General features: G+C 36.2%; 1 protein-coding gene across 3 annotated transcripts in view; it reads left to right on the top strand.

Moving 5' to 3' along the window:
• Positions 1-27,478, top strand: part of DPH6 (diphthamine biosynthesis 6) — a 215,752-nt gene that overhangs the window by 163,974 nt on the left and 24,300 nt on the right. For all 3 annotated transcript variants that reach the window (XM_059819671.1, XM_059819670.1, XM_059819669.1), the window contains one exon: positions 6,839-7,244. In XM_059819671.1, coding sequence (XP_059675654.1) covers positions 6,839-7,244 — 406 coding nt within the window. The remainder of the gene's footprint in view (positions 1-6,838; positions 7,245-27,478) is intronic.

Here is a 27,478-nt window from a genome sequence, read left to right as displayed (position 1 = left end):
GAAATTCTTTTTTAAAGTTAGCACTTTTAAAATCACACTCTGTGTAAGTTAGTTTACAACCCTTACAGCCCAGCATTTTTCATTTAACTATGCTCATTGCATTGGGTTCTGATTCGTTTTGTAGCGGTATTGTGAATGCATTAGGCATTCATTAGTGTAAGAGTATTCTGTAGCTCTCCTGAATATGCGCAATGGAATGAATCTTTACTAAGAGCTAAGGCATACAAAATGCAAGGACTTGGTAATACTATGAACCAATGTGATAACTTCTTGTATCTGAGCAAAGCTCAGGGAAGCATTATACACACATCAGTTTAGATAACCGTTTAATGTAGAGATACAGGTTAATTACAAGTTTAAAAACCAATTGACAACCTCTGTTGTTAATCCTCCTTCTTGTGATATGAAAGGGCTCGTATTTCTGCATTAAACATGTTCATAAAAGTGTTAGCTAAGGGATGTTTCTACCAAGCTACCTTTTCAGGACAAGAGGAAATGGCCTCAAGTTGCGCCAGGGGAGGTTCACGCTGGATATTAGGAAAAATTTCTTTACTGAGAGAGGGGTGAAACACTGGAACAGGCTGCCCAGGGAAGTGGTGGAGTCACCATCACTGGAGGTGTTCAAGGAGCCTGTGGATGTGGCATTGTGGGACATGGTTTAGTGGGCATGGTGGTGTTGGGTTGATGGTTGGACTTGATGATCTTACAGGTCTTTTCCAACCTTAGTGATTCTGTGATTCAGCTTCAGCCTATGCATGAATATAAAGTGTAGGAAGAGTTCCCATTCTCGATTCTTGTTATTAGATAATTGGATGTCATTTGATAACTGTAGTACTGTGGCCTTCAATAAGTTTTCAGCCAAGCCCTTTTCCCCCTTCTATTTCCAGCCAATCATCCTTATACTTTTGCAGATTTGAGTCAAGCATCCATTGCACAACCTCGTTATAGGGGTTAAAACACAGCAGACTGTCTGGGTGGCTCCAGTGCAATAGGGCTCAAGTTCCCCACTCCTGTGGCAGGTGCCTAAAGCAGACAAACCTCCTGCTCGGCACTGTCTGGGACTGTGGTGTTTTGGTTGGCTGTGCTGCCTCTATCAGTATAAGCAGGGACTGAAGATATATGTGGCCCCCTAAAATTGAGATTGCAGTTCTCTCTGTGGTTCTGCTTTGGGAAAAAGGAGAAGAGGAAGCATTTTTTTTTCTCAGAAAGAGGCCAAGAATAACAACATCAAACTCCCACTTCTTCCAACCCAATATTCTGATGGCAATACCTCTGCCCAACTAGCTGAAGAGGCACTTCAGAGATGTTACCTGCATTCTTCTGCTTGACTCTTTGTTCACCATTCATCTATAAAATCAGTCTGGAATATCACAGATGAACATAAAACTCCCTTAGAATTACAGAAATATTGGAAAGGACTAGTTGTTGGAAGGGACTAGTTGTGAAAATTCAACCAGTCCAGTCAACAAAGCCCAGTTGTTTTTCTTCACCAAACACACCACTGGTATCAGCATAAGCATAAATTCTTATGTAAGAACATAAGAATAGCTATAATGGTGTAGGCTCTGCTTAGTATTCTGATTCTAAACAGTAGCCCTAAGCAGATGTGAATAGTAAAATCAGGAAAAGCATATATCCACTCTAATATTCTCCCAACCTCAAACTGTTTTAATTCATATTTAAATCAATTAATTTCATTTTAATAGTTACATAAATCATTAATTTTTATATAAATTATTAACTATGGTATAAATTAAGAATTAACTAAGAATTTTCATATGCCTCTTTTATAATCCCCGATGAATCTGTGTTCTGAGTACTTTGTCAGGTTCCCCCTGAATCCCTGTAAAGTTCTTGCAACCAGAGCATTCTCCATCAAGGAATTCCAGGTGTCACCCACCATTGTTCTTTTTGAAACCATGCTCTTACTAATGTCATTTGATGATCCGTAGTTCTTGTACAGAAAGACAAGCGTGCAAAATCAATTCTTATCCCTATCCACCCTTCTTATGTCATGTATGATTTTGTAAACCTCTGTCATATTCCCTTTAAGAAGGCTGGAGAACACTTCCAGTCAGACCCTCCAGAGCTTTTGACCATCCTTGTCCTCTGAACACATTCTGGGTCTAATATGTCATTTTTCAGTTGGGAAATCCAGAGTTGTATATCTTACTCAAGGTGCAGGTGAACTGTGAATTTCTACAGTGGCATAATGTTACCGACTTTGTTCTCTATTCCTTTCCTAAGAATTAATGTTTTACTTGCTTTCTTGTCTGCTGTCAACTGCTGGGATTCTTTATTATCCAGTCCGTGAAGACTTTCCAGGATGTTACTTAGTTTGGCATGGCACTTGTCTCGGTGTTTACAGTAATATATACAGTAAATATACCTACTTTGGTATTATAAAATGTCAGGTAAATAACAGAGTCACATTCTCAGTCCTCCTAATATCTATTCTGTACCTCCTGGTTTTCCCCTGCATTATTGAAATGTGTATTGTATCACCAGAAGAATATTGGTATTTTCTTCATGGTGGGAAAAGTCCTTTGTTGAGTTGTGGTTTTTTTCAAAGCAAAGTGTTAAAAAACGAGAGCATTCATAGTCCTCTGAATAGGGAATGGTACAGATACAATGCATCTGTTTAGAAAAATCTACTTTTCAGCTTCCTTTTCCAAGCTTTCTGGGACTCCATCTTTCCCACCTTTGATAAATTGAGTAGCAGATGATCGTGTTGGCAGAGGGACAATATTATGAATCATGTTTTGAGGACAGTCTAACATTAGATTCAGTAAGTGCTATATTACTTGTCGTATCGAATCTTTGTCCAAGGTTTTGGGATCTACCATTTCATAGCGTGACAGAATCAGAATCCTGTCATAGTATGGCCTCTGAGATGATCCAGTTTGCGTCCATTCCTGAAAGAAGACATTATTACAGAGTCATTTATTTTCAGAGGCTGTCTCCTGCACAGTGGAAGGATGTTACCTGACTTCCTTCTCCAGCCCTGTTTGAATCAGATCATGTAAAAGTGTAGCACAGAAGTAGCATCCATCTCCATATTATCTTAGCAGTCAGACAATGAACCTTTACAACCTGCTTATTTTCCCCTATGGCGTCCAAACTTTTCCTGGTGCCAAGTTACCTTGAAGTATTTGTTCTTAGAAAGGATTAAATCCTGTGGAAAAGCAAACAACTGGAAATGGGGATCTTCAACAGACAGACCCTCTCCCATGAATTTAAAAGCATTTGAATACTGATAGCTAGGAAATAAGTGTTTAGGGGCAAATACCTTTAGATGACAGCTACACCTACAGCCTAATGAAATTTGCAAAGATTTGTAAAATTCAGGTCAAACATACTTTACGGAATCACTGCTTTCAACAGTGTTTGGCCCAACAGTGTTTTCTCATCTCTCAGCAATAAAAATTTTACAAAAGTTCCCAAGAATTATTTGTCACTTCTTTTTCAAGAATTACAAGCTGAACTGCTTCCTCTTCTACCTCAATTTTTTTTTTCCCAAGAATGTGAAGATGTAGAAGGAGTAGGCCAAAACCTGTGCTCCTTTACAGAACAGTCTACGACAGTATCCTTGGGCAACAACCCTAAAAACATGTTTTTCTTCGTAGTACCACAGCTGTCTGCCAAAAGTGCTGGATCTCATTGATGAGAGAGCAGAATCAATTGTAATTGCAACTTAGTCATAAAGTAATTCTTCATTTTCACTGGTAATACTTACTTATATTGTTCCAGCATGATATGAATATAATTTCTTAGCAGACCTTATATATTCATCTTCATTTGCTAGACAGGCTATCATAAAGATATTCAGCTGTTTAAGACAGTTGTAAATTTCTGAAAGGTAACTCATAAATGCAGCATCCATGTACAACACAAATGTCAGTGACTTCTTGAAAATAAGTCAGGAGAGGTCATTGTTAGAAGTATTTCTGTGAGATTCTGTAGCAGCTGATGAAAGATTATTAGTCCCCAGTAGCTCCATCATTTGTGCTTTGTGCAAACTCTGAAGTTAAAGGTTATGAGTGCTATGGTACTGTACCGGTGCACCGTGAATAGTCTTCCAGTCAGAATGGTTCTCATTTGTTAAGTTTGGAAATGTACTTTCTCCTGGCCTTAATTTACATGTAGTTCTTCATATTCTAAATGGCAGCTGAAGGCAAGCAGAAATAGTAAGTAATTGATTTAACAACCTAAGACAAGTACAGGGAAGTAGAAAAGTTTGTCTTAGTGCTTGATGTGACCTGAGAGAGCTTCTTTAGACTTTTTTTCTAAACAGTACCTCAGCACCTTGGGCCAGCAAAGTGGCCTTTAAGCCTGAATGAGCATGACTTTTTTTTTCCTCAGTGCAAAGCTCCAGTATTTCATCTTTTCAAACTGTTTTACAGCACTCAGAGCAGAATTATATTGACAAGGTTAGAATTCATCTCCTAGAGGAGAATACTGTGCTCCTCCTGTTAAGTGCTAATATAACATTTTTGTGTTGGTACCTTAATAACAGCCCTGGCTAGCCTAATGAAAGTACTGAAAGCAAACAGTACTCAGTGAGATTTTATTATGACTGAAGTGACTGCAATTTGAGACAAATTATCCCTATTTTTGTTCCCATATCAAAAACAGAAACGCTAAAGCAATTGCTACATGTTTGGTATAGAATTAGACTCCACTATCGTTAATACAGAAGTAAGTGCATTTTTCATGTAAACAGCTCACGAGGGTCAAGCGTCAAAGATATTCTGTGCAAAGTGCTTGTCAATAACTTTGTGAGTGAATTTTGAAATAAAGTGCCTGTAACCTGTCATTAGTTCTTCCTCTCAAAGTTGAGAGCAAGTGGATGAAAATTGAGCTTGTGAATTGAAGGTACTGTGGGTTATATAGCTTTATCGACTTCAGGCAAAATGACAGGTTGCCTTGTTATTATTTTTCCTTTCAGAGGTCAGGCAATGGACAATATTACCAGTATATACGGCAGTGTAAGCAAATTGGTATATAAAAAAGTTATTATCTGTGTAAACAAAGAAGATGGTGTAAGTCACTAATATTAAAAATACTTAATATACTGTCTCTCCATAAAAATGGCAGAAAAAGTAAGGAAAAAAAAAATCTGCTGGCCAGAATAAGCTTTTCAACTGTTCAACTATTTGAACACTTGTTCAAAAAACTGATGAGTTAATGTAAATTCATACTTTTTGAGCGTGCGTATATCATAAAATGGGGGTGCTTTACATAAATAGACCTTGTTGTATACATGATAGGAGTATGAGTATATGCATTTAAGTATAAGGTAACAGCAGACCTAAATGTGTGTACTGATTTTGGCTGGAATGGAGTTAACTTTCTTCATAGCAACCTGTATGGTGCTGTGGTTTGGTTTTGTCACCAAAACAGCGTTGATAACGCACCAGGGTTTTTCGCTGTTGCTGAGCAGTGCTTACACAGCGTTAAGGCCTTCTCTGTTTGTCACACTGCCCTGCCAGCAAGTAAGCTGGGGGTGCACGATAAGTTGGGAGGGGGCACAGCTGGGCCAGCTGACCCAAACTGACCAAAGGGATATTTCATTCCATATAACATCCTATTCAGCCATAAAAACTAAGGGGAGGGGTCTTTGGGAGGATAGCCATTGCTCGCAGTCTAGCTGGGTATCAGTCTGCTGGTGGGGAAGTGTTGAGTAATAGCCTTTGCATAGCTTGTTTTGTTTTCTCCTTTCTTCTTCCTTTTTTTATTCACTTATTACACCATCTTTATCTTGATCCACAATTTTTCTCACCTGTGCCATTGGGGAGGGAAGGAGTAAGCAAGCAGCTGTGTGGTGCTTAGCTGCTGGATGGAGTCAATCCACCACAATGTATTGTTCCTAGTTTAAAGTTCTAAGGCTGTTTTTGTTTGTATTCAGATGAAGAAGAATTGAATACATAGCAACAATACAGGGACAAGATAATTCTTTTACGAACTCATCTTAGGTTTTTTAAGATTCAAAGGTAATGCTATTTAATGCACGTAGGTACAATTAATTTGGGTTGAAAGGGCTACAAATTCACAATTTCTTCCTCTGTCTCATGGAAGTGCTTCAGTATTTTGAAACATTATATTAACTTCCTGTACCGGTTAACATGCTACAGTGCATTTACACTAAATTTACACTAAAATTTTTACAAAGAAGTAAGCAAAAAGCCTGTCCCACTTCTTTAATACTGTCAGAAGAAACGTAACTCAGTTACTGAGAGTTAGCTTACCGAGTTAGCTAATTAGATGTACTGGTTGATGTGAAAACAATTTAAATATACTTTCTAAATTAGCTCTGCTATTGAGAAAACACATTTTATCTTCTAAGAGCGTTTGTTCAAGATCATTCTGCTGTTCAGAACTATCTGAACTGTATCTTTTCTGTATCTGAACTGTATCTTTAGTACTCCAACTTCTAAAATAAAACTTACGTGCTTTACTAACTCATCATACTAACTCATTCCTGTAGTTTCAGTAGTTCCTACCATTTCTATTCTTCAAAGACAATTGGTACGGACAAAAGTTATTGTATGCAAAAAAAATTTTTTTTGATTGCAAAATGAGGGCAAAATACATTATGATCAGCTTTTTTTTAAATGGTACAGACATAGAAGTAGTTTGAGATTGCAAAAATGAGCAGATAATTAACTTTCAGACAAATTCATAATTGCTTAAGATGACTTTTCAATAAGAAGAAAAGTTTAGGGGAAAAATAGTCTCCATGAAATAACTGTACTGCATATACTTTTTTTTAATGTATCAGCTGAATATGAGCAACATTAATTTCTACCAGCTCTGTCATATTTTGTTTATCTTTTAGGTTGAAGATTCAGAGACGCATCATGATGTAACTACAGTGTGTGGGTTGCTTGCTGTGGTTGTAATATCTCACCTACCCAGAGATGCTGGCATTGAATGGCATGCTGTTGCAGTAGTTGATGATCCACTCCAAAGAAAACATTTTGCAATGAAGATGTTGTCAGAGGGCTTCCAAATTGAGTGTGAATCTGTGGAGTCTAGTTCTGCATCTTGTGCATCAATCTCTGTACGTCTGAGCTTGATTTCACCATCCCCTTCTCAGCTTGATTTAGATGGACCTCTTCATGACTTAGTTGCTATGTTTAGACAAGCTGTTGAGAAACTTTCAGAAGACTGCAGTGCAAGTCCTTTGTCTTTTAGAGCTTTCTTCAAGGAGGAAGTCTTTGATGCTGAAACACTGCAGACAGGTAAGACTTATGATGACAGAAACCAGATGTTAATACTAAACATAAGGTAATTTTTGTTTACTTCTACATAAGGTTTCATTGGAAGAAGACATTTTAGAAGTGCCTTTCAAGGATAGGTGGTCAAGAAGGCCAATAGCATCCTGGCTTGCATCAGAAATAGTGTGGCCAGCAGGAGCAGGGAGGTGATCGTCTTACTGTACTTGGCACTGGTGAGGCCGCACCTCAAATACTGTGTTCAGTTTTGGGCCCCTTACTACAGAAAAGACATTGAGGTGCTGGACCATGTCTGGAGAAGGGCAACAAAGCTGTTGAAAAGTCTAGAGAACAAGTCCTGTGAAGAGCAGCTGAGGAAACTGGAGTTGTTTAGCCTGGAGAAGAGGAGGCTGAGGGGAGACCTTTTCGCTCTCTACAAGTACCTGAAAGGAGGTTGTAGTGAGGTGGGTGTCGGTCTCTTCTCCCAAGTGACAAGCGATAGGATGAGAGGAAATGTCCTCAAGTTGTGGGAGGTTTAGATTGGCTATTAGGAAAAAATTCTTCACTGAAAGGGTTATCAAGTATTGGAACAGGCTGCCCAGGGAAGTTGAGTCAGCATCCCTGGAGGAATTTAAAAGACCTGTAGATGTGGTGCTTAGGGACGTGGTATAGTGGCGGACTTGGCAGTGTTAGGTTAATGGTTGGACTCAATGATCTGAAAGATCTTTTCCAACCTAAATGGTTCTATGATTAAGATACATTTGTTCTTTTTCTGGTTACCAGGCATGCTTCTCATATAGAAAGGCTCTATTCTTGGATGTTTTGAAGTCCAAACAGGGACTGGATTACTTGTTCTCATCTCACAGCTGACCTGACTTTGAGTAGGAGGTTGGATTAAATGATCTCGCTCCAATCTGAGTTATTCTGTGATTCCATGAAAGAGAAGGTGCTGAGAAATCCAGCCATGTCAGGGTCGAACATAAGGACAATTAATCTTTTGCATAAAAGTCTTTGAACAATTGTCCGTTTGGTAGCCTATTTTTGTTATGATCTAGAACTAGGTTCAAATGACCAAATTCTGTGTGCTAACAGGCACTCTTTTGAGAATAAATAATGAAATACTAATGTTTTAAAACAAGGAAATTATGTTGTATCCTCTGGATTAGAGGGTGTCCAGTTTTGAACATGGTCTGATTTCTTTCCAACTTATTTAAATAGAACTTGCATTCAAAATCTCATTCCCTTACCAAATAAAGAGAATACAGAATAAATGCAATGTTGCAACTGTAATTTATTTCTTATGTCGTACATCTCTATTTTGGGCTATGCTCAATTTGGGACAACTAATATTATGCAACAGCACAAAAGCTTATTTTATCTGTCAGGTCTACAAAACTGGTAGACCATATTGAAATCAGTAAGAGCTTTGTTATCAATTTGAGAAGGAACAAAATCAGATCCTTAGTCTATATTTATCTCAAACATGCATGCACTTTAAAAATCCTTGCAGACCACAACTGATCCATATTAATTAGCTGACATAAATGTTAGCCCTCAAATATTTTACTGTCCTATTTTTTTTTCTTAACCTGCAGCAGTTTTTGAAGAAAATTTAACTTGACATTGTTTAATAGATTTAAAGTACAGGAATTGAAAGCTATAAAAATGTGGCATAGAACAAGCATATTTAATCGACGAAGCAAGGAATGAACATATAGTCTGACAGAATGTTGTTGTTTTTACTACATCTTGTTTAAGAGCTGAAAGGAAACCTGATAAAACATATTCCTGGCATGGGATTAACGTTAGTGTTTTGCCTGCTCTCTTTCTGATACTTCTCAGGCCATAGAATAATTACTTCCAAATAAATTTCATTCGCTTTATTAAATATATCATTCAATATAATGTAGAAATTGTGTGCATAAAAAATGTGTTCAGTTCCATTCGTGTTATACTACCAATGGCACAGACAGAAAGATTTGTTGTGATTGTCATATATTCATTCTGGTTGTGTTCAGATCTCTGCACTGTCATAATAATTCCTGTCATTATAGCAATTTTATCATTATCCCCAGTGGTAAGAAATGCATTCTTGCAAATCTGTAGAATATATAGAATACATTAAATTTACAAGTAGCACTAATTCACTGATCAAGAATTTAAAAATAAATTTTTTCTACTTCAGAAAAATTTCTAGAAAGTTCATGTAATGGGAAGAAGAAATATGCTATATATTTGAAAATAATTTCTCAAATTAAAATAGTTGTTGCTGAAGTGTGTCTTACTGATAGTTTCAATCTGGTATAATGCTATTACATATATATATACTGTTTCTGGTTCAAAATCAGAAGACTAATTTTTAATGTACTGTTAAGACACAGGGACGTATTTAAGTGTTCTGCTAATATGTGTCCTTGGAGACTTGAAAGGTATGTAGTGAAGCCTCCTCAGCTTTCCAAAGGATGCAGCATATTACTGAACTATGTCCGTGACTGTCTTTTGTACTATTATTATAATTATACTTCTCATAATTTAAAATGTATTCACACATGTATATTAACTCTTGGTTAAAAAAGCACTGTATAAGGTCTCCAAGATGTTCCCATTCATTTCAGTATCCCCTAGACAGTGTCCATAAGCAAGATGACATAGTCTAGGTTTTGTCTTCTTTAGTTATTATTGGCAGTCTTTAGTTTTGTCTGGCAGAACTACTGCAAATGTGTGTGTCCTTTAGTGTGCTTCATAGATGTAATATACAAGAACTAATATCAGCTCTTTCTTTTGAGTCCCATGATATTTTAACCTGCCTGTAACACCATCCTGAAGTGTTAGAGATTGTTAAGTTCTGATGACCACAGTTTCTTCCAGTTTCTGATAGTGTATTCCTGTTTTCCTCTTGAGCCTTAAGGTGGTCCTCATGTTGCATCTGCAACAGTCCATTAACTTGTCAACCCTCTCCCTAAATCTGGATTCAGGACCAAGAGAGAAAAAAAGGCATGTTTTACATTACCCAGAAGTTTAATTCATTACCTGACTAAAATTTGAAACATACATATAATATATTTAGGCAAGTTCAAATAAGCTGCTTCTGCCTATAGAATGCATGAATCTGAATGTGGGAAGTCACAGAGGCAACAGTACTGGCTTCCAAAATAGCACTGGTTTGTGTCTTGTCAGCTCTGAGCATGGCCAAAACTTGCTCATACCTGTCTCTGTAGACTTGCCCTAAGATATTTTGAGTATTTGGATGTCTCTGTGGTGATTTCTACTACCTCCAAAGGTTACTTCCTGTTGCAGAGTGTGTCTAGGTAGGTATCAGAATTTACTTATGCCACTGATCAGATAGTTGGTAAAACTGTCTTTCAAACACAGAATAGCATTTTACTAGGACACAGGATAAAGCAGAAATGTACTGATCTTGACTTGAAAATCTGCAGGCCTAATACACAGACTTTTAAAAAATATTGTTTCCTTGATGTGGCTGCCAGAACACAAATGATATTGGGAGTAGTTTTTCTGTTGCCATTTAATAGTACAGCTCAGGTAGTGCTGGTTGCTAACCATGATGATCCATTAGTGACATGTTTGATCTCCGACACGTGTTAGACATTGTTAATCCCACAAGTAGGTCTGTCCTTTTGGAGTCTCCAACTACCATCAGATGCGTTGTCTGCTGAGGAAAGGTAATAATAATAATGTAGCAGGGGATGTTAGACACTGCTATTCAAATATTTTTAATGTGAAACACATCAGACAGGTGTATCTATAATGGAAAAGACAGAAATTATCACGTCTCAGAAATCAAGAAAGATGATTGAGGAGATAACTGTTCCACTCTTAGTGCATTTCAGGTGGATTTCCATCATGTCATAAGATTAGCAAAGAGTATTCAATAATTCCGGTAAGATCTTATATTGCAATGTATTGTCTCCTCTAGCAAAAGCATGGAAAAGAATAAAGGTACCTTTTTCTGATCAGAACTTAAAATCATTGGAGTGAAAGGAGGAAATACTGCCACAGATCTTCTCAAATGAGCCTCTGATTAGATGAGTGCTTTTTTGGTACAAAGAAATTGTCATTTATTTAAAACTGTCCAAATAAACTAGAGAAATTTTTTTGTACCTGACACAGTAAGATGAGAACCAGGAGTATGTATACTCTGCATATTGTAACAGGTTATTGGAAATTATTATAGCCAGTGTTACTGATGTCAAAAGAAGCTAAAGGTTTGTAATGCAAATTTGAGACAGATAGCTTTCTGTCATCCTAAGACCAGATGTAAAGTTTTATTGAACAAAGTGTAGTACTGATGGTGAACTTCTCAGAGGCAATCCCTCATAACATACGAGAGCATTATGGGCACCGTGCTGAGACCACAGAACATGTTAGAAGTAGGAGGATTAGATTAAGCTGACATATACACTTAGTAAGATGCTGTTAAGCCTTTAGAAGTCTTTAACATAAATTTGACTATTTCTTTCTTATTCTCATTTAAATATGCATTAATATAAAAGTGTCAGCACGATTTGCTATACCATCCAGTTGACTAGATTATACTTCAGTATAGGAAAGATGAATGTTCATAAGTCATCCCATTATGATTTCACAAGCCTTGTTCACAGGATGTATGCAAAATATTTTTGAATATTTATTAGGGAGTAGAAAAGGTCCTGCATTCACCAGAACATCATGTTACATAATCCCTTTTTAATACTATAGAAAAAATGAAGTGGGAATATAAAAAGGCAAAAGAGAACAGGAACAGAAGGACAGACTGGTAGCAGCATTAAAATGAATATATAATTAGTTTTAAATGTGGCTCTGCTCTGTAAACTCTTAGGAGTAAAAGGCTTTTAGTACTTACGCGTTTATCAAGTTTCAATGATACTATAGTTTAAAAAAATTCTAATGGGTCAAGTATAGTTCAACTGGACTTTAGAAAATCTTGCTTGAAATGGGACTCTTTTTTCTGTTGAAAGAGAAGCCCTGGTGATTAGGCACTCAGTTAGGAGTCCTTGTACTGACATAGTAACACCCTGATGCATGTACAACATACTGCTTATAAACTAAAGATTCTCCATCTGATAAGAATTAAATTATTCCATTTATTAAAATACCATATTATCAACACATTTTCCAGATGTTTTCCAAAACACACAGTTTCCAGTATGGGTAGATATACATTATATAGTTTAAATCTAAGAGAAGTGGAAGAAGATCAAGTGAAGATACCAAGATGCATTTTCTTAATAACACATGTCCATGTGCAGTAGAGTTTAATATTCTTTAACTAATGCACTTTAAATTCACACTGAGAATTTATTTCATCTTAACTTTGTTGATGGATATGCCCTTATACACTGGGAAGCAATTTCCCATGGGGACAGCCGGAATCTCAACCTCCAAACATTTGTAGGCAGGCCTACATGTTCTCATGTGAGTAATTGGTATTTACTCAGGACTTGTGGAGAACTGCTCATGTGAGTAGAAACTAAGCAGTCATTAAGAACTGTTTACTGAGTAACAATGAAGCAAGTACATAAGTGTTGATAATTTTTAAGTGTTGGTCCTTTTGAAATCAAGCTTTGCAATCACTACCTAATGAAGTAGTTGTTGTGACTAACATATATAATTTGGCCAAATAAAAATATTTTTTAAATATCATGATGCTGTCTGAAATAGGCTGTGAAAATTGAACTTGGTTTTCTACCAAATTCTATTCATTTAGGCGAAATGGAAAATGTCAGAACAGTTGCCAACCTGAAAAAGGAGGAAAACTTCACTTTAAATTTCTTGGTTTTCTTGTTAAGAAAACAAAGAATTTGCCAAGTATAATAGTTCAAGCAGCAAACCTACACTGCTGCTGCCCCCCCCAAAAAAAAAAAAAAAGGTTAAATTAGTACTTGGGGAAATGAATCAGATTGTAATATACATAAGCAATTAGGAAATACTGATGTGATTCATGAGTGTATTTGAAATGACATTTTAAGAGGGTAAACATGGCTAAATTTGGTCTTGAGCCACAGAGGTGGCTTTGCAATCTTGCTATTGCTACCCAAACTATCCAGTCAAGAGATCTGATATATTAAACTACTGTTAACACGTTGAAATTTTAAACTTTTTATATCAGTTTTCAAGGTTGTGCTATTATCTACTGCAAGTCACTGTATGCATATTTTTAGCAGAACATCTCACATAAAATGATGGGGAAAGGATTTTTTTGTTTGCTATCAAAGACATGGGAAAATTGTTTTAATAGTAATGTTGCCCCTTGACTGAATTTGCATAGGAAAGTGTGTTATGCCTATGAGGCAGCTTAAAATATATTAGATCCTACTTTAGGGCAGTGGCCTTCTGTCCTTTAGGATAGGAAATCTATTTTTTAAGAGCATAGATACTAGATTGAGAAAAATACAACCACTCGGTGCCAAGGCCAGGTAGTAAAGTTAGAACTCACCCTTATTCAAAGTGGACAGCATGTGACAGCTAAAGGTTATTTATTGCACAGTCATACATAAAAATCTTGGCTAAAACTTCAAATGGAAATAAATTATTTAATTGCTTGACCCAGATTGATCTAGAACGTACACCTTTTATCCTTGATACAGAACACTAGCAATATATTGGTAAGGTTATTTCAAAGCTACTGTGTGCAACTACATATTTCTTTCAGAATTTCTTCCACTAAAATCTAAGACGCATTTATAGGTTACTCTAGCCCTCCTATCATGTTTTCACATTATGTTGAAGTGCTCCTGAGCTCTTCACCAAATGAATTATTTGTATGGACTTTTTAATTTTCCTGTTGAAGATTTACATTTAGTGACCTGTAGGGCAGAATGACCTGTCAGAAAACAGACTTTTTGGAGGGAAAGTCATAGATTTTAAAGAAGAATTTCCTGTTTGCTAACATGTCGAAAACTGATTTGCTTTCCTCACATAATCAGTTTGGAAGATGCTAGGCATTTTTTATGGTGATCCAGGCAGTGGCTTTGCTGCTTGATGTTAGTTAATAAGTTATCTCACTAAACACTGGAATTTGTTAGAAGCAGTAGGCTATAAGGTGAAAATCTTAAGAGAATATATGTAAAGAAACTTACGGAATGAGAACTCAATCTATTCTGTAATGAGTCAGAAGGGGTAATTTTGATAATTAGCTCTACAAGGAGTTTGAACAAATCAATGCTCTTCTGGAAAACTGGTATCTTCTAGACAGGTGTATGTATACACAGTCTATCTGTATATGCATAAGTCTCTGTATATGTGCATAAAATGCATAAAGTACAAACGTCCTACTATAATGTCAAAAATTTGTTTGGAGAAACTTTGTTTAGTGCTTTGTTGACAGAGAACAACTATAAAAGCCTCTTACAACAATGACATCAGGCATGCAGTCATTGCCAAATTTGGATCATCTGGTGTTTAATATGTGAGGCATGTATGATCTGTCTATCTATCCAGAAATCATTTGTGAAAAACTCAGTTTTTAAGGACACATCACAGATTATGGTTTACAATTATATAGGAAGTTTTTCTCTGAGACTTTTTCAACATGCCAACATTTTGGCATCTATTCTGCAATTCTTAATCATTAAACATTGAAAGAACTTAGATTTCTAGAGACCTCTGCATCATTTGTACAGATCTCTCTGTATATTACTTTTCATTTATAAGTGAAGAAAAAAACTGTGCTGGTGTTTAAACCAGTGAAATTACATCTGACTTAGGAAGTCCACTGATCTTAAAATAATTGTAGGCTGAAAGTGAACTGGGGATAATATCATACCTGCCTCCCTTTTTATTACTCATTCTAAATACTTACTCAGGACCATTTCTTGAAGCAGAATACTGCTCTAGATGGACCTTTGGCATGACTAGCTTTTCTTTTGTATTTCCTCTTCTTTAGTACCAAAATGCTTGCCATTCGCTCTTTGTCTAGCAGACCTAAGAAATAGTTCAATGGAAGAGAAGAGTGAATTTTGCAAAGAACTGTGTACACAGTTACGTTTCCCACCAATAACAATATAAATAGCAGCACTCTAATGGTAGCAGGAAGATCAATGAATAGGTGGATAGCTTGTTCCTGGGTTGGTTCAGTGTGTCTGCTGTCCCATCGAATGGATGATCCACAGGAGGGTTGAATGATCATTGGCTGGCTGACTGTTGTCAGTCATTCTGTGACATAACCTGTGCACCAAGAAGTACCAGTTCAATCTTCTTCTCTGACAACTTTTCCTAACCCCTTTTGAAAGTATTGCTGATTGAAGCTGTACTTAAGTATTTTTCATCCAGAGAAATCAAGGATTTTAACACTGCTAATATCAATAGCCTGGAAAATGGGTGTTATATCTACTGACTGTCAAACTATTGGGTTTGACAATAAACCTAAATAAACTATGACTGCAAACTTCGTATCTCCTTGTACTATTAAGTGACAATTCACATGTGAAGTTAAGTATTTGAGACTCAAAAGTTTTCCTGCCCTGGCAATATGTGTAAGAAGCTGACAAATCTTTATTCCCATGGTGTTTTTTTCTCCTCCAGTTTCCTAAAGCTTTTGGATGCATCACCAGATCCTTATTTTCCAGGCTTGGGCTATTCTGCTGAGTCCACTCTCCAGAAATCGCCCTCACAACTGCAGTTCTGATACTGAAATCTCCCCATTGCTTGGTCTACATGCTCAGAGCATGGGCATCACTCTTGGGTAGAAAGAGGAAAGGCCAGGTGTCAGAACTAGCACTGACTGATAGCCAAAACCATCAATAAATCTTACCTTAAAGCCTTCCACTTCCTCTCCAGTTTCCCCTCCAGTTCTTCCGTCTTCAGTCTCTCAAAGTTAATTTCTTTCTGTAAGATCTTGCCTTTTGTCAACTGTAGACACCACTGATAGAGCCTATCAGGTTTTGTCAGATGCCTTGACTATTAGAAGTCATGCTTAGCTTTCCTTGTTGGGACCTTTCATAGAGATAAGCAGCTGCTGAAAATCTGACTTTTAAGGGCTCTAGTAAGTATAATAGGTAAATGGGCAATGGCTTAAATTCCTTTTGAAAACTTCCAGTGTCAGCCCTGTGGAAATCCTCTGTCCTGCAAGCAGTAGGACGTGGTATCTTCTCTGTCCAGATATATCTGTTCAATATATCAGGTATCAAATCGGCTATCAGCTGTCAACAGTCTCTCAGCAATGCGTGAACAGTCTCTGAGGTTATCCGAAAAGTTTGGCCATTTGGTTGGAGACAGATAAGACCTTCTTGTTATCTAATGGCCTAGAATAATTCTTTACAAAGATGTGAAGCTAAGAAAGAAATAGAAATAATGCCCTGATTCAAACCACAAATGCAGGCAGAAACTTACCAGTATGAGAAGATGATGTTGTGGGCATAGTTTGCTTTAATAGCCTAGATCTTCTCTTTTGTCCATATGGGTAATGGAAGCCAAAGAAGCTACCTTCCTGAAGCCCAGGGACAGCATGGACACAAGGATTATTTATTGCTCAGAGTGAAGTGATGAAACGCCTTTGTACTCTGTTGTTCATTGTTTCCCCTGCCCTTGCCCCTTCTCCATAGTCAAAGACATCTGTCTTTTGGACTTGGGGAGGAGGCCTGAAGACAGAAGGCAGGGCAAGGAAACAAGGCCTGTTTGTACTCCACAGGTATGTTTAGGGCAAAAAAGTCTCCAGTGTTTACTGCCTCTGGTGCGCAGTCAGTCAAAGTGGGACTGTCCAGCCAAACTTTGCATCCTAAATACTCAGCTTACTGTTTTCATTGTTATCACCCAATAACATCCCTTCTCTTGTTTTCTTTATGCAAATGAAAAGATACATACACTTTTTTTTTTGAGGCTGCTAAAATGTGGATCTGGAGTTTCTTTTGATTGCAGTCTTAAATTCTGGGAAACACACTTAATAGTTATTGTCTTAATTTTAGAGTATTACAAATCAGATTTCTGATTAAAATATTTTCAGCATGCATTTGTAAAGGAGGGGGTTTTTTTGTTTTTGAAACACCGTTTGAAGTTATACTTGGACTTAGAAGGAATTATATAAAAACTATGCTTAGCATCATCCATAAAAGTACTATAATTTTGTTCAACCACTTACCACCCATTTAACAAGTTGGGCTTGTGGTTTCATTTGATTTATGTGATACAATGACACCATTACACCAAAAAAAAGTGAAAAGGAAAGTTTGTTTTGTTGTTTTTGCCATCTGCACGGTAACTTCTAGTCCAAGAAAATAGCTGTAACTAACTATCAAAAGAAAGTGTTTTGCCATTGTCACACTTCGTGCAATTTGACTTTGCATAATATATGCAAATGAATATAGTCTGTTTCCTCTTAAATTTCTGATAAATTTAGGTTTAAAATAGCATAAATTTATTAGGTATAATTGAGAAATTTCCAATCCTTAGAAAAACAAGCAATGAAAAATTTGTATTTTTTTCCTTCCTTTGGACTTTGCTCAGCTTTTACTAGTAATGCATCATATCTGCTGTGTTAAAAACCAATTAATAGCTCTAATTCATTGACACTGAAAGCACATTTATAACATAGTCCCTTTAGGCACTTCTTTTCTACTCACACTATTAATCTAGAGTATCAACATTGGATAATTGGAGAACAAGTAAATTTTTTCCATTGTAACGAATTAGAACATTCCTTCTCTTTCTGCATTATTTCTGAATGGCAAGAGTGTAGCCAGCAGGTTGAGGGAGGTGGGCTGGCACACCTGGAATACTAGGACAGGATAATAAGAGAAAGATATCACCAAACTGGAGAAAGTCCAGAGAAGAGCCACAAAATAAAAGGTCAGGTGAGTGGTGTATAGAACATATGAGAAAAGACTGAAGGAACTGGCTTTGTTCCACCTAGGGAAAAGAAGGCTATGGAGGAGCCACATTGCAGTCTTCCCTTACCTTAATAGGCATTGCAGAGAAGGAGACAGGATCTTTTCAGAGATGCACCAGAAAAGGACAAGGAGCAACAGTCACAAGGTGCAGCAGGAGAGGTTCCAGTTGGACACAAGGAATGAATTTTTCTCCACAAGAGTGGTTGAATGCTGGCGCAGGCTGCCCAGAGGCTGTGGAACCTCCACCTTGGAGGTCTTCAAAACCTGACTGCATAAGGCCCTCAGCAAACTGGTGTAATGTCTGAAGTTACCCCTGCTCTGAGCATGAGGGAGGTTGGAGTATATGGTTTCCAGAGAACTTTACCAACCAAAATTATTCTATGATCCCCAAAATTATTCTATGATTCCATATTATTATTAAATTACAATGAATTGGCCGAAAAGCGTGGCATTTAGCTGCAGATTCTGAAAGAAAAGAACAGTTTCTATCTGTCATTAATACTCCATGGTCTTACAAAAGATGAATACCACTCCTTACTTGAATAATAATTACTGAAACCAACAAGCAAGTTTTTCCTATTGGAGTACATCTTTGAAAGAGAAGTGTTTCTTTAGAACTGTCTGGATTCTTTGTTCTTCTTTTTTTAACTCATTTCTCTGTAGTGTGCACATTGGTCCTTTTTTCTTTCCATCTCTTTATCTTAACAGAAGTCATACAAGCTCAGAATTAGAATTATCATTGGGCTGTGACATTTCTGCAGTATTTCTTATGACAATGTAAAGCCAATGTGTTTCCAGAGTCTAATTCATTTGATAATGATTGAGACACTTGAGGATGAGGAATCCTGTTACAAAGTTAAATAATTCATGTCATCAGTAATGTCATATCTTCAACTGGAAAACCCTTTGTTTTCCTCATTTAAACACGTTAGTAGATGGTTATACCATTTGATATGGGGGCTAAATACCAATTTAACCATGTTTTAGTAGGATTTGGAAAATAATTTAAAAATAGTAATTTGCAAGCTGTAAAATTTATAACTTTTAAATCTCTAGAGAACTTCAAAGCTTTGTTCAAACCTTTTGCTTATCAGGAGATAGAGACTTTATGAACTTTGAAAATGAAAATTCATTCTCTTCACCTAATAGTAATATTACTGGAAGAAAAAAAATTAGTATGTTGAAGATTGCTGTTTCTGATATTTACAGAGTACTGACTTGTCTTTAATCATCTTGCCAGGAATGTATGAGTCGATATACCAGATAATGGGGTGAAATTTGGTGTAAGAAAAGTAACAGTATCTCATCTACTTTACTCTCAACTATATCACATCCGTATACTGATGCTATGGATGTAAATCCATTTGAGATATACAGGCAGTTTTCTGTTTGTGATTAAGTGGATTTGTGACTTGCTAACTTCACACAAGATGGCAAAATTATAGAGCTTTATTTTCCTGAAGTTCTTAGCTGAAGTTACAGATGCTCAGCAATTCTCAAAATGAGGTGCTGCTTAGAGGCAGCACAGTAGTAAGAATAGGGAAGTAGAGCCCTTAAGAAGAATAGTTCATTGAAATGCATGCCTTGTTCCAGAAAGGAGTCTGAGATCAAATCTGTTTTGAGATTGCTCTTCTACTGGGCATAACATCATCATTTTAGAATTGTCAAGGGATCTTGTCATTTCCAGACTTTTATGAAAAGCATGACTAATTGAAGACAGCCTAAAGGCATTTTCTACAATTACATACATGAAGATAAATATATTCTAACTTAGCTGATTACTCTGTTTTTTCTTTGCATTAACTACATAGAATATGCTTTGAATTCTTTTGTTTTATATCACGTAGCGTAACTTACCTGCTGTGATTTAATCAAGTATTTGGGTCACTCAAACTATAACAGCAACAGAAATAATCAGGATTTCTATCTTTAGATTAGGCTTTTTAAATTTTACTTTTCTTCTAAATTAATTTTTTTTCTTGTGATTGTTTTTAGCTGTAATAGTATGCAAACCACTTAAACTTTTGATCCTTTAAAAATTTGGAAACAGAAACCTCAGCTGTTTAACAGTGCTTTCATTAAAAGTATTGCTTGTCATTTTGGGCTTAATTTGTTGGAAAATACTTTATGCAGGAGTTTTGCAAACTTTTTAAGCATATTAAAATTGATAGGAAACATGCTGCATAATACTTCCTGGCTACAGAAATTACTGCCACAATGCCTATGAGGCGCTTAGGGACATGGTTTAGTGGTGGACTTAGTAGGGTTAGGTTTACAGTTGGACTTGATGATTTTAAAGGTCTTTTCCAACCTAAATGATTCTATTCTATTCTATTCTGCAGTAAGTTTACTGTATGATGCTGCTTAAAAAAATGTCTTTGGCAAGTATTAACTGAAAGGAACATTTTGGTGTTTGGTGTTAGGCAGGAATTATTCTAAGCACATTGGTTACAATGCTTTTTTACATTTTTTTCCATGTTCACTTTTCATGAATGTACTACTGACGGGCTGAAAAGCATTTCAGAAGTTTTCATCACTTAACGCATACTAATTCAAAGTCAATAATTGTATTAAAAAGACTTTATCAGTTCCAACGTGCATTGACGTCATACTAAAGTAGATCTGCTAGAAGAGATGGTATATTTTTAGCTCTGAGCTGGCTAGGAACCCTCGATTAATTATCTTAATCATTGTAACACACATTTCAAAAATATCCAGTCAGTGCCTCCCACTGTGTCATTTAGGAGAAAAAGGCAAACAATACACTTTCTGCAAGACAGTAAGACTTAAATATGCTTGTCCAAACATAGGAAAACTTGTTCATTTTTCTGTCAGACAAAGGAAAGCTGTCCAAGGGTTGATGGAAGAGCACCACACGCCGGCCAGGAGGAGCTATGGAATTAGAGGCAAGACCTTGGCCCATTTGAACCAGAACGATTCTAGTGAGAGACTGCATCTCTAGTTCATCCAAAGGATGGTCCCTGCTCTGATATAACATGCCAAGACATATAAAACAAGCCCAAGTTTCAGAAAATACTGAGAATCTGAGCTCTGAAAACCAAGTCAAGCTGAACATCAAACATCATTAGCTACTGTGGTTTTGCTTTTTACGTGAAATGAAATCCCAATCTATTGAATTTCACAGAAGTTATGTTATTAACATCACTGGGAAAGAGCTTCAGCACAGTTGACGCAGTTCAAAGGCATAATTTGATCCTTCGTTTTCAATAGGGAGAGGAAAATGCAAGGCTTCATCTTAAAGTACTCCACTTGCTTGGTCTTTTCTGCTCTTCCATTTTAGTCTCCTATTCTGTTTTTCGCCCTTTCTTTTTATTTCCATTCATCCTTTGTTCTGGACCACATAAATCATGTCTCAGGCTGAGTCATGGAAAACAAAAGTAAAACTTGAAGGCAGGCACAGTGAGCCAACTGCAACAAAAGATGTAAGAATCAAGAAGCAGCAGTCTAAAGTTTCTTGATCCAGCAAAAGGACATGTGACTGACATAAACCAGAGTATAGCAAGCAGGATTATAAAGCCAAAGCTTCTGTTTCAAAAATGTGTTCTTCTGTGCTGAAAATATGATTGGTAGCAAGAAGTAGTAAGCAAAAACACGTGTACAGAAATTCACAGCTTGGATTCTACTGAGTGTTATTTATTAAATTAGGAGCCACTAATACGTTTCTTTGTCCCTGCTTCAGAAGGAAAATAGCGGCACAGAAACAAAAGAAACTTGGTAGATCACACACAGTACTCACACAAACCTAAATGCAACACATCCATCCTGTTAGTTGTTGCCAATATTTAAAAAAGAATAGGTTTTGTATTAACAGGAGGAAGAGAGGTATTTGAAGACAAAACATTCCTTTTTTAGGCTCCTGATACTGTGAAGTACTTATGTGTCTCCTGTGAACTGCTCAGTGCTGTTCATTGCCATTGGAATCTGCATGGAGACAGCTGGACTCCATTTAAAGTAGGGGTAGAGTCAGCTGCCAGAGCAGCACAGCTTTGGTGCAGGAGAGAAGTTCAGCTTTGCCTTGGTGTCATGATTGCTAAGCAAACTGAAACTTTCTTCTGAAGCAATACGCAAGTCAGTGATTATGATAGGCCACAGCTTGCATGGTAAAGTCCAAAGTTTGGGTTGAATTTGTTGACAGGTTATGAAAACAGTGTCACCTCTCATCACACACCACAGTTGCTTAGTTGTTAATTTATCATAATGGGCTGTTTTTCAGTTAAAGAGAACATCTCAATGCCATTTGAAATGCTCACTGTCATAGACTGAGCAGGCTGAGATTGTCCCCTCTGTCACTGAAATTGTGCAGTTTGCCCATGACTTCCATACATGCTTGTGCAAGATCACCAGATTCCCTAGAAAACTCATGGCCCCCTAAGTATGTTATGCTTAAGCACCAAAAACTTTTCATGAGTTTAAATTATCTTTGATTTATTAATGTTTTTCAGATTATGTTCTGTCTTTCCTCTCCTTTTAAAAACAGTCCTACAGGGGACTTGGTGTGTGTGTATTCAGGGCTTTGCCCTGCAGAGAATAACCACCTTTCATGTTGATTCCATGATATCGTAATGTACATTTTAAAATTTGGCAAAATAGAGAGACAGAGGAAGGAAATGCAATACTTTTTTCTGGGTTCTTGGTGACGCATCACCTTTTAGTTTGAAAATAGAACATAAAGCAGTCTCTGTACATTTACTTCATGGTACACAAATTTGACCTATAGCAGTAATAACTTAGCCTTTTACTCTTTATATAAAATCAACTGAGAAATAATAGTATTATTTATACGGTTCCTGTAGTAAACTGCATGTTATCAATTAAGAACAGCAAGATGGTATGATTATAAATACTTATGTTTTAGTTACTGCAAAACACTCACAGATAATGTGGTTTGTAATGTAAATCCTGGTCATGTCTCTAGGATACAAAATAGCCATGAATTATTATTACGTATTTTTCAGAAAGCCTTTCAGAATAAAAAATGAAATTGAACACTTAAGAAGGTATATGGGAGCTGTAGGAAATACCATGTTATCCTTTATTAGATTATACTGGCATCAACGGGTAAAAAGCTTTTAAAAAAAGGGTAAAATATGACAGTAACATGTACAGCATAATAAATTCTTTATGTATGTGTGCATGCATCATGCAAATTGACCGATTTGAAATAGTATTTATTTTTAAGATATATAAATTAATGTATTTAAGAAAATTGCATTAGCAAATGTGGCACCAGTTCAATACATATGCACAAACCTAATCCACCCATATAAACGTGTATTTACTTTTCTGAACTGAAGCTTATGTCTAAAATTATCCTGCTAAAAGTGGCCCCATATAAAGACTATAAGGGAAACAATAAAAATCATACAACAAATTTTTAACAGTCCTGAAGAACTAAATATCCAGTAACCAGAGAACTGTGATCAATACCTTAAGTCAGAATTGAAGATTAGAAAATTAAATTAAATGTAAAAATTTTGCATTATCCACACAAGCACAATTAATGTGTGAAACTAACCTTTAGAAACACAGTTGTGAAATCAACCTATTTTGAGCAACTAATTATTATTAACAATAAAGGTCAGCTTCCATGCCACGGTAATGTGCATACAAATATTTTCCTTTCCCTGTTTAGAAGCATAATAGATTGTATTTCTGTGCTTTTTATGTCTATATAATATATATTTTTAGAAATATTTATATTTTCTTTGTATTCTTTCATTAGTTTCTTAAATGACAGGAATTTCACTTTCATAACATAAATAAAGATATTTCAAGCTTTTCCATGCTGCTCATCCAAATTAAGTGAATGCTGACATTTACTTACCCAACAGGATGCAGAGATAAAGTATGCCAGTAAGAGTAGATGCTCAGGAGAAACTTGATTTTGACTGTATCATTTCCTTCCTTTTAAAAACATAAAGTAACCTACAGTGAATTCTTCGCTTTCAATAATCCAATTTTTCTAATACAAAGCTTCTCATCCACTTTAAGTTCAATATGACACTGCAGTAAAATAACATTTACAAAATTAAAATGTACAGCTTTCATATATGGTTATTGCTAAAGCTGAAGTATTATTTAAAGCACTTGTTATTACCTATAGAACTTTCATTTTTAATAACTCTATCGGGAAAAAAATGTAAACCCTGATATTTTAAAAGATGCCAAAATTATTATATAATATTTTGTTTCCTTTTGTTACCATTTTCTGACTCAGTTTTATTTATCCCAGCTTGGAATATTAGACTAGATACGAAGGGGTAGGAACATTCTTGCAGTTAAAAAAGTATATATACGTACTCATATACATGTATGTATGTATAGGTGCACATGAATCTCCTCTGGCTCCCGACTTTTTGCCAAGAAAATTTTCCTCTTGTCAGTCAATTGATCCTAATACCAGCTTAGAATAGAGAAGACATTTTGAAGTACAGAGATCTTTTCTTTCATGCTGTTTTAACTATGGTTTATATGTAGATAAATACAAGGTTTTTCTTGTGTTCATTATTTGCCTAAGCAGGCTTTTGACACTTTCTTTCTGAAGTTTTAAGAAATTTCAGGTATTTTATTCTAAGCTGAGATTCAGGCACAGTGATTTTAGAGGCAATTTTAAGTTTCTAGTATTATGAAAGTAGTATCTCAAAGATAATACTAGAATCTTACATATTCTAGTATTATCTCAAAGATGTTATACTTCAGTTTTCATGCAAAATGTTATTTGCATCTGATTGCAGCTCTGCAAACTCATCTTGGCTTCTTCTTAGTTTGCAGCGTCTAGCATTTGAAGTGTTCTATTTGTAAAATAGGAACGGCACTGGCAATAGCTGTTAAGGGTTCTCCAAACTCATTTTTAATATACCAGAATTCTATTACGGAGAGACACTTTCAAGTATTAGAAAATAAATTTTGGCCCTATACTGTTGATCTTGTACTTTACAGACTGTTTTTCATCTATTATTCTGCCATCCATTGCCTCACAGGAAGCTAATGGGCGATGCATAGTTTTCTTGCAAAGGCTAGGTTATGTAAGAATGAAACAACTCTGCTTGATTTTCATATAACTGCAAATTAAATTGCAAGACTGGAAAATGGGGATAAGTACATTTTTGCACCTGAAATTATCAGATTCAACTTTAGAGCTCTTGATACAGGTCTCATGGAACAACCCTTCCCCCAAATTCTTCACCTTCACTAAAAAAACAGACTTGCAGACACACTGTAATCCTTAGCCAGTATTTTGTAAAACGACTGCTGGTTCCTGCAGCAATACTTGTTAGTTTTACTAGTAGTGTTAAATTTGCAAAGTGACAATTTCATGTTAACTCGTTCGATAAATGCTCTTTGACCAGATATGAATCTTTATCTCCTCCCAAAGGCTAAATATTTCTGCACGTTTGGAATTAATTGCATTAGCTTCATTAATCTGTTCCATGATCTTAAGGCTCCTACGGGTGTTTTAATCTGGTGTTTGAGGTAACTTTCTTGATCAACCCCCAAGCTTCATCCTGTAGTTGTGAACTGGAGTTGACTAGTTCACTAGGTTGACTTAAAGCTGTTTGACTGTGATTGTTGTTGCTTGCCTTCTTTATGGATCACAGATTTTATGTTAGATAAAACTCACAAAAAATCAAGTAATGAACAGGAAAGAAATAGAATTTATCTAAAATTTGCTAAAACCTTTTATTGTCCCTAAAAGCATAAGCATGACCTTCTGCTGAAGTGGATAGAAGTTGTAGCCACAGGGAACCTTTCACACAGATTTCATTACAAGATTGAAGCTAAAATGAAAGGCCATATAGTTTACAGCCATTCTGCAGGCTGTGGACAAAAAAATTGTAACTACTGGAGTAAGTTCAAACCGTTAGCGATTAAAGAAAGACTGTCATCTTGCTCAGTGTTCTGTCCATGCAGAGCTTGTTGAAAATCCATGAAATGCAGCATTAGTGACATTTCCAGGGTAATATACAACCTAAACCTACTGTAACAAAGAATTACCTGGAAGTAGAGATTCCACTATTCTGACTTGTTCTTAATGAGCATGTTAATTGTATTATGGACTTCCACTTTTATTCCTCATCTGTTTCCTTAGCAGTCATGTGTTTACATAAGGAATGTTTTTAATAGCTGCTGCTATTACCAACTTAAAAGCTAGTTTTTCTTTCTTACACATTCTCGTTAAGCACAAGAAGGTTCTAAAATTCCCAGTTATGGTTTTCATCTTGTGCCTTCAGGGATATCACGCTGGTGTCTTGTTGGAATTTAGTAAGCAGTGGTTTTAGTGGTGAAAAATAAAAAAAATATACCTAGCTGTATTTTTATCTTTTGATCTCAGGGGATCTTAGAAAGGAGTTTAGTATCAAAACCTGAATTTTACTGAGAAGGAAACCTGGACACAAGAGAAGGAGGTAGTGACTTATTCAGGTTTTCTTAGTAAGCCTGTGACAGAAATTGAACCTTTGTCTCCTGAATTCTAGCCAAATATTTTCTCCAGCCTACTCTCCTTCTGCACAGGAGTGCAGATGCCAAAATGCTAAAAGACATAAAAAGCAGACGATGTAAACAGATGTAAATGAACACACAGTTCATGAAATCCTGGCTCCACTTAAGTTGGTGGCAGAACTCCCTCAACTTTAATGAATTTTCATCAGGTCAGACCATCTTTTAAAGCAAATAGTGCCATATTTACACTAATGGGTCTTTCTGATCTGATCTCATTACTTTTTTCCTATATACAGTTTCAGTTGCCATAGGTTGTCTGATTAAACTTGGTACATAATTTGCTGTTAGCTTCTATTTCTTAACCAGACCTTAACACCTTTCTTTGAATTGCTTTTGCTTTAAAGAAAAAAAAAAATGTACTGATTGTTCTGAAAGGTACTAAGCTTGGTTTTTATCATCATCATTCTGACAAACCTGTTTTCTTGGTTTGGTTCCTTTGTATTGTCATTATATAGGTAGTATTTTATCTGTTGGTAGCAAATGTCCCTGTTACTTATAGATACAGGTCAATGAAATATATTTTCATTTCCGTTGTGGCCACAGAGTAGGATGAAGAAAGATTGGCTATTGGAATTTGTAAGTGTGTTTTGGATGTAGAGCATGCATGTTTGCTATTAAAAATTGCTGATAGCTTTAAAGGATAGCACAACTTAATTTTGCTCAGTAAGTAGTAAACTTAATAATAATTTGTGAATTAGTAATTCAAAGTTTAGATGAAGAACATGGTTTGCTTCTGACAGTTAAGTTTGTGGTGTTGGCTCTGGCTATTCACTGTCTCTAGTCTGATTTTATTTGTTTCATTTTTTAAATGATTAAACTGAGCTTTTTCCTCCTTCAAATAATAGTCTGTGGCAGTGGGAAATGAGAATGCACTGAGACATAGAAGACAAGGAAGTG

This window comes from Gavia stellata, chromosome 7 (assembly GCF_030936135.1).
Source record: "Gavia stellata isolate bGavSte3 chromosome 7, bGavSte3.hap2, whole genome shotgun sequence".
Classification (NCBI taxonomy): Eukaryota; Metazoa; Chordata; class Aves; order Gaviiformes; family Gaviidae; genus Gavia; species Gavia stellata.
This window is presented reverse-complemented; position numbering and strand designations above follow the sequence as displayed.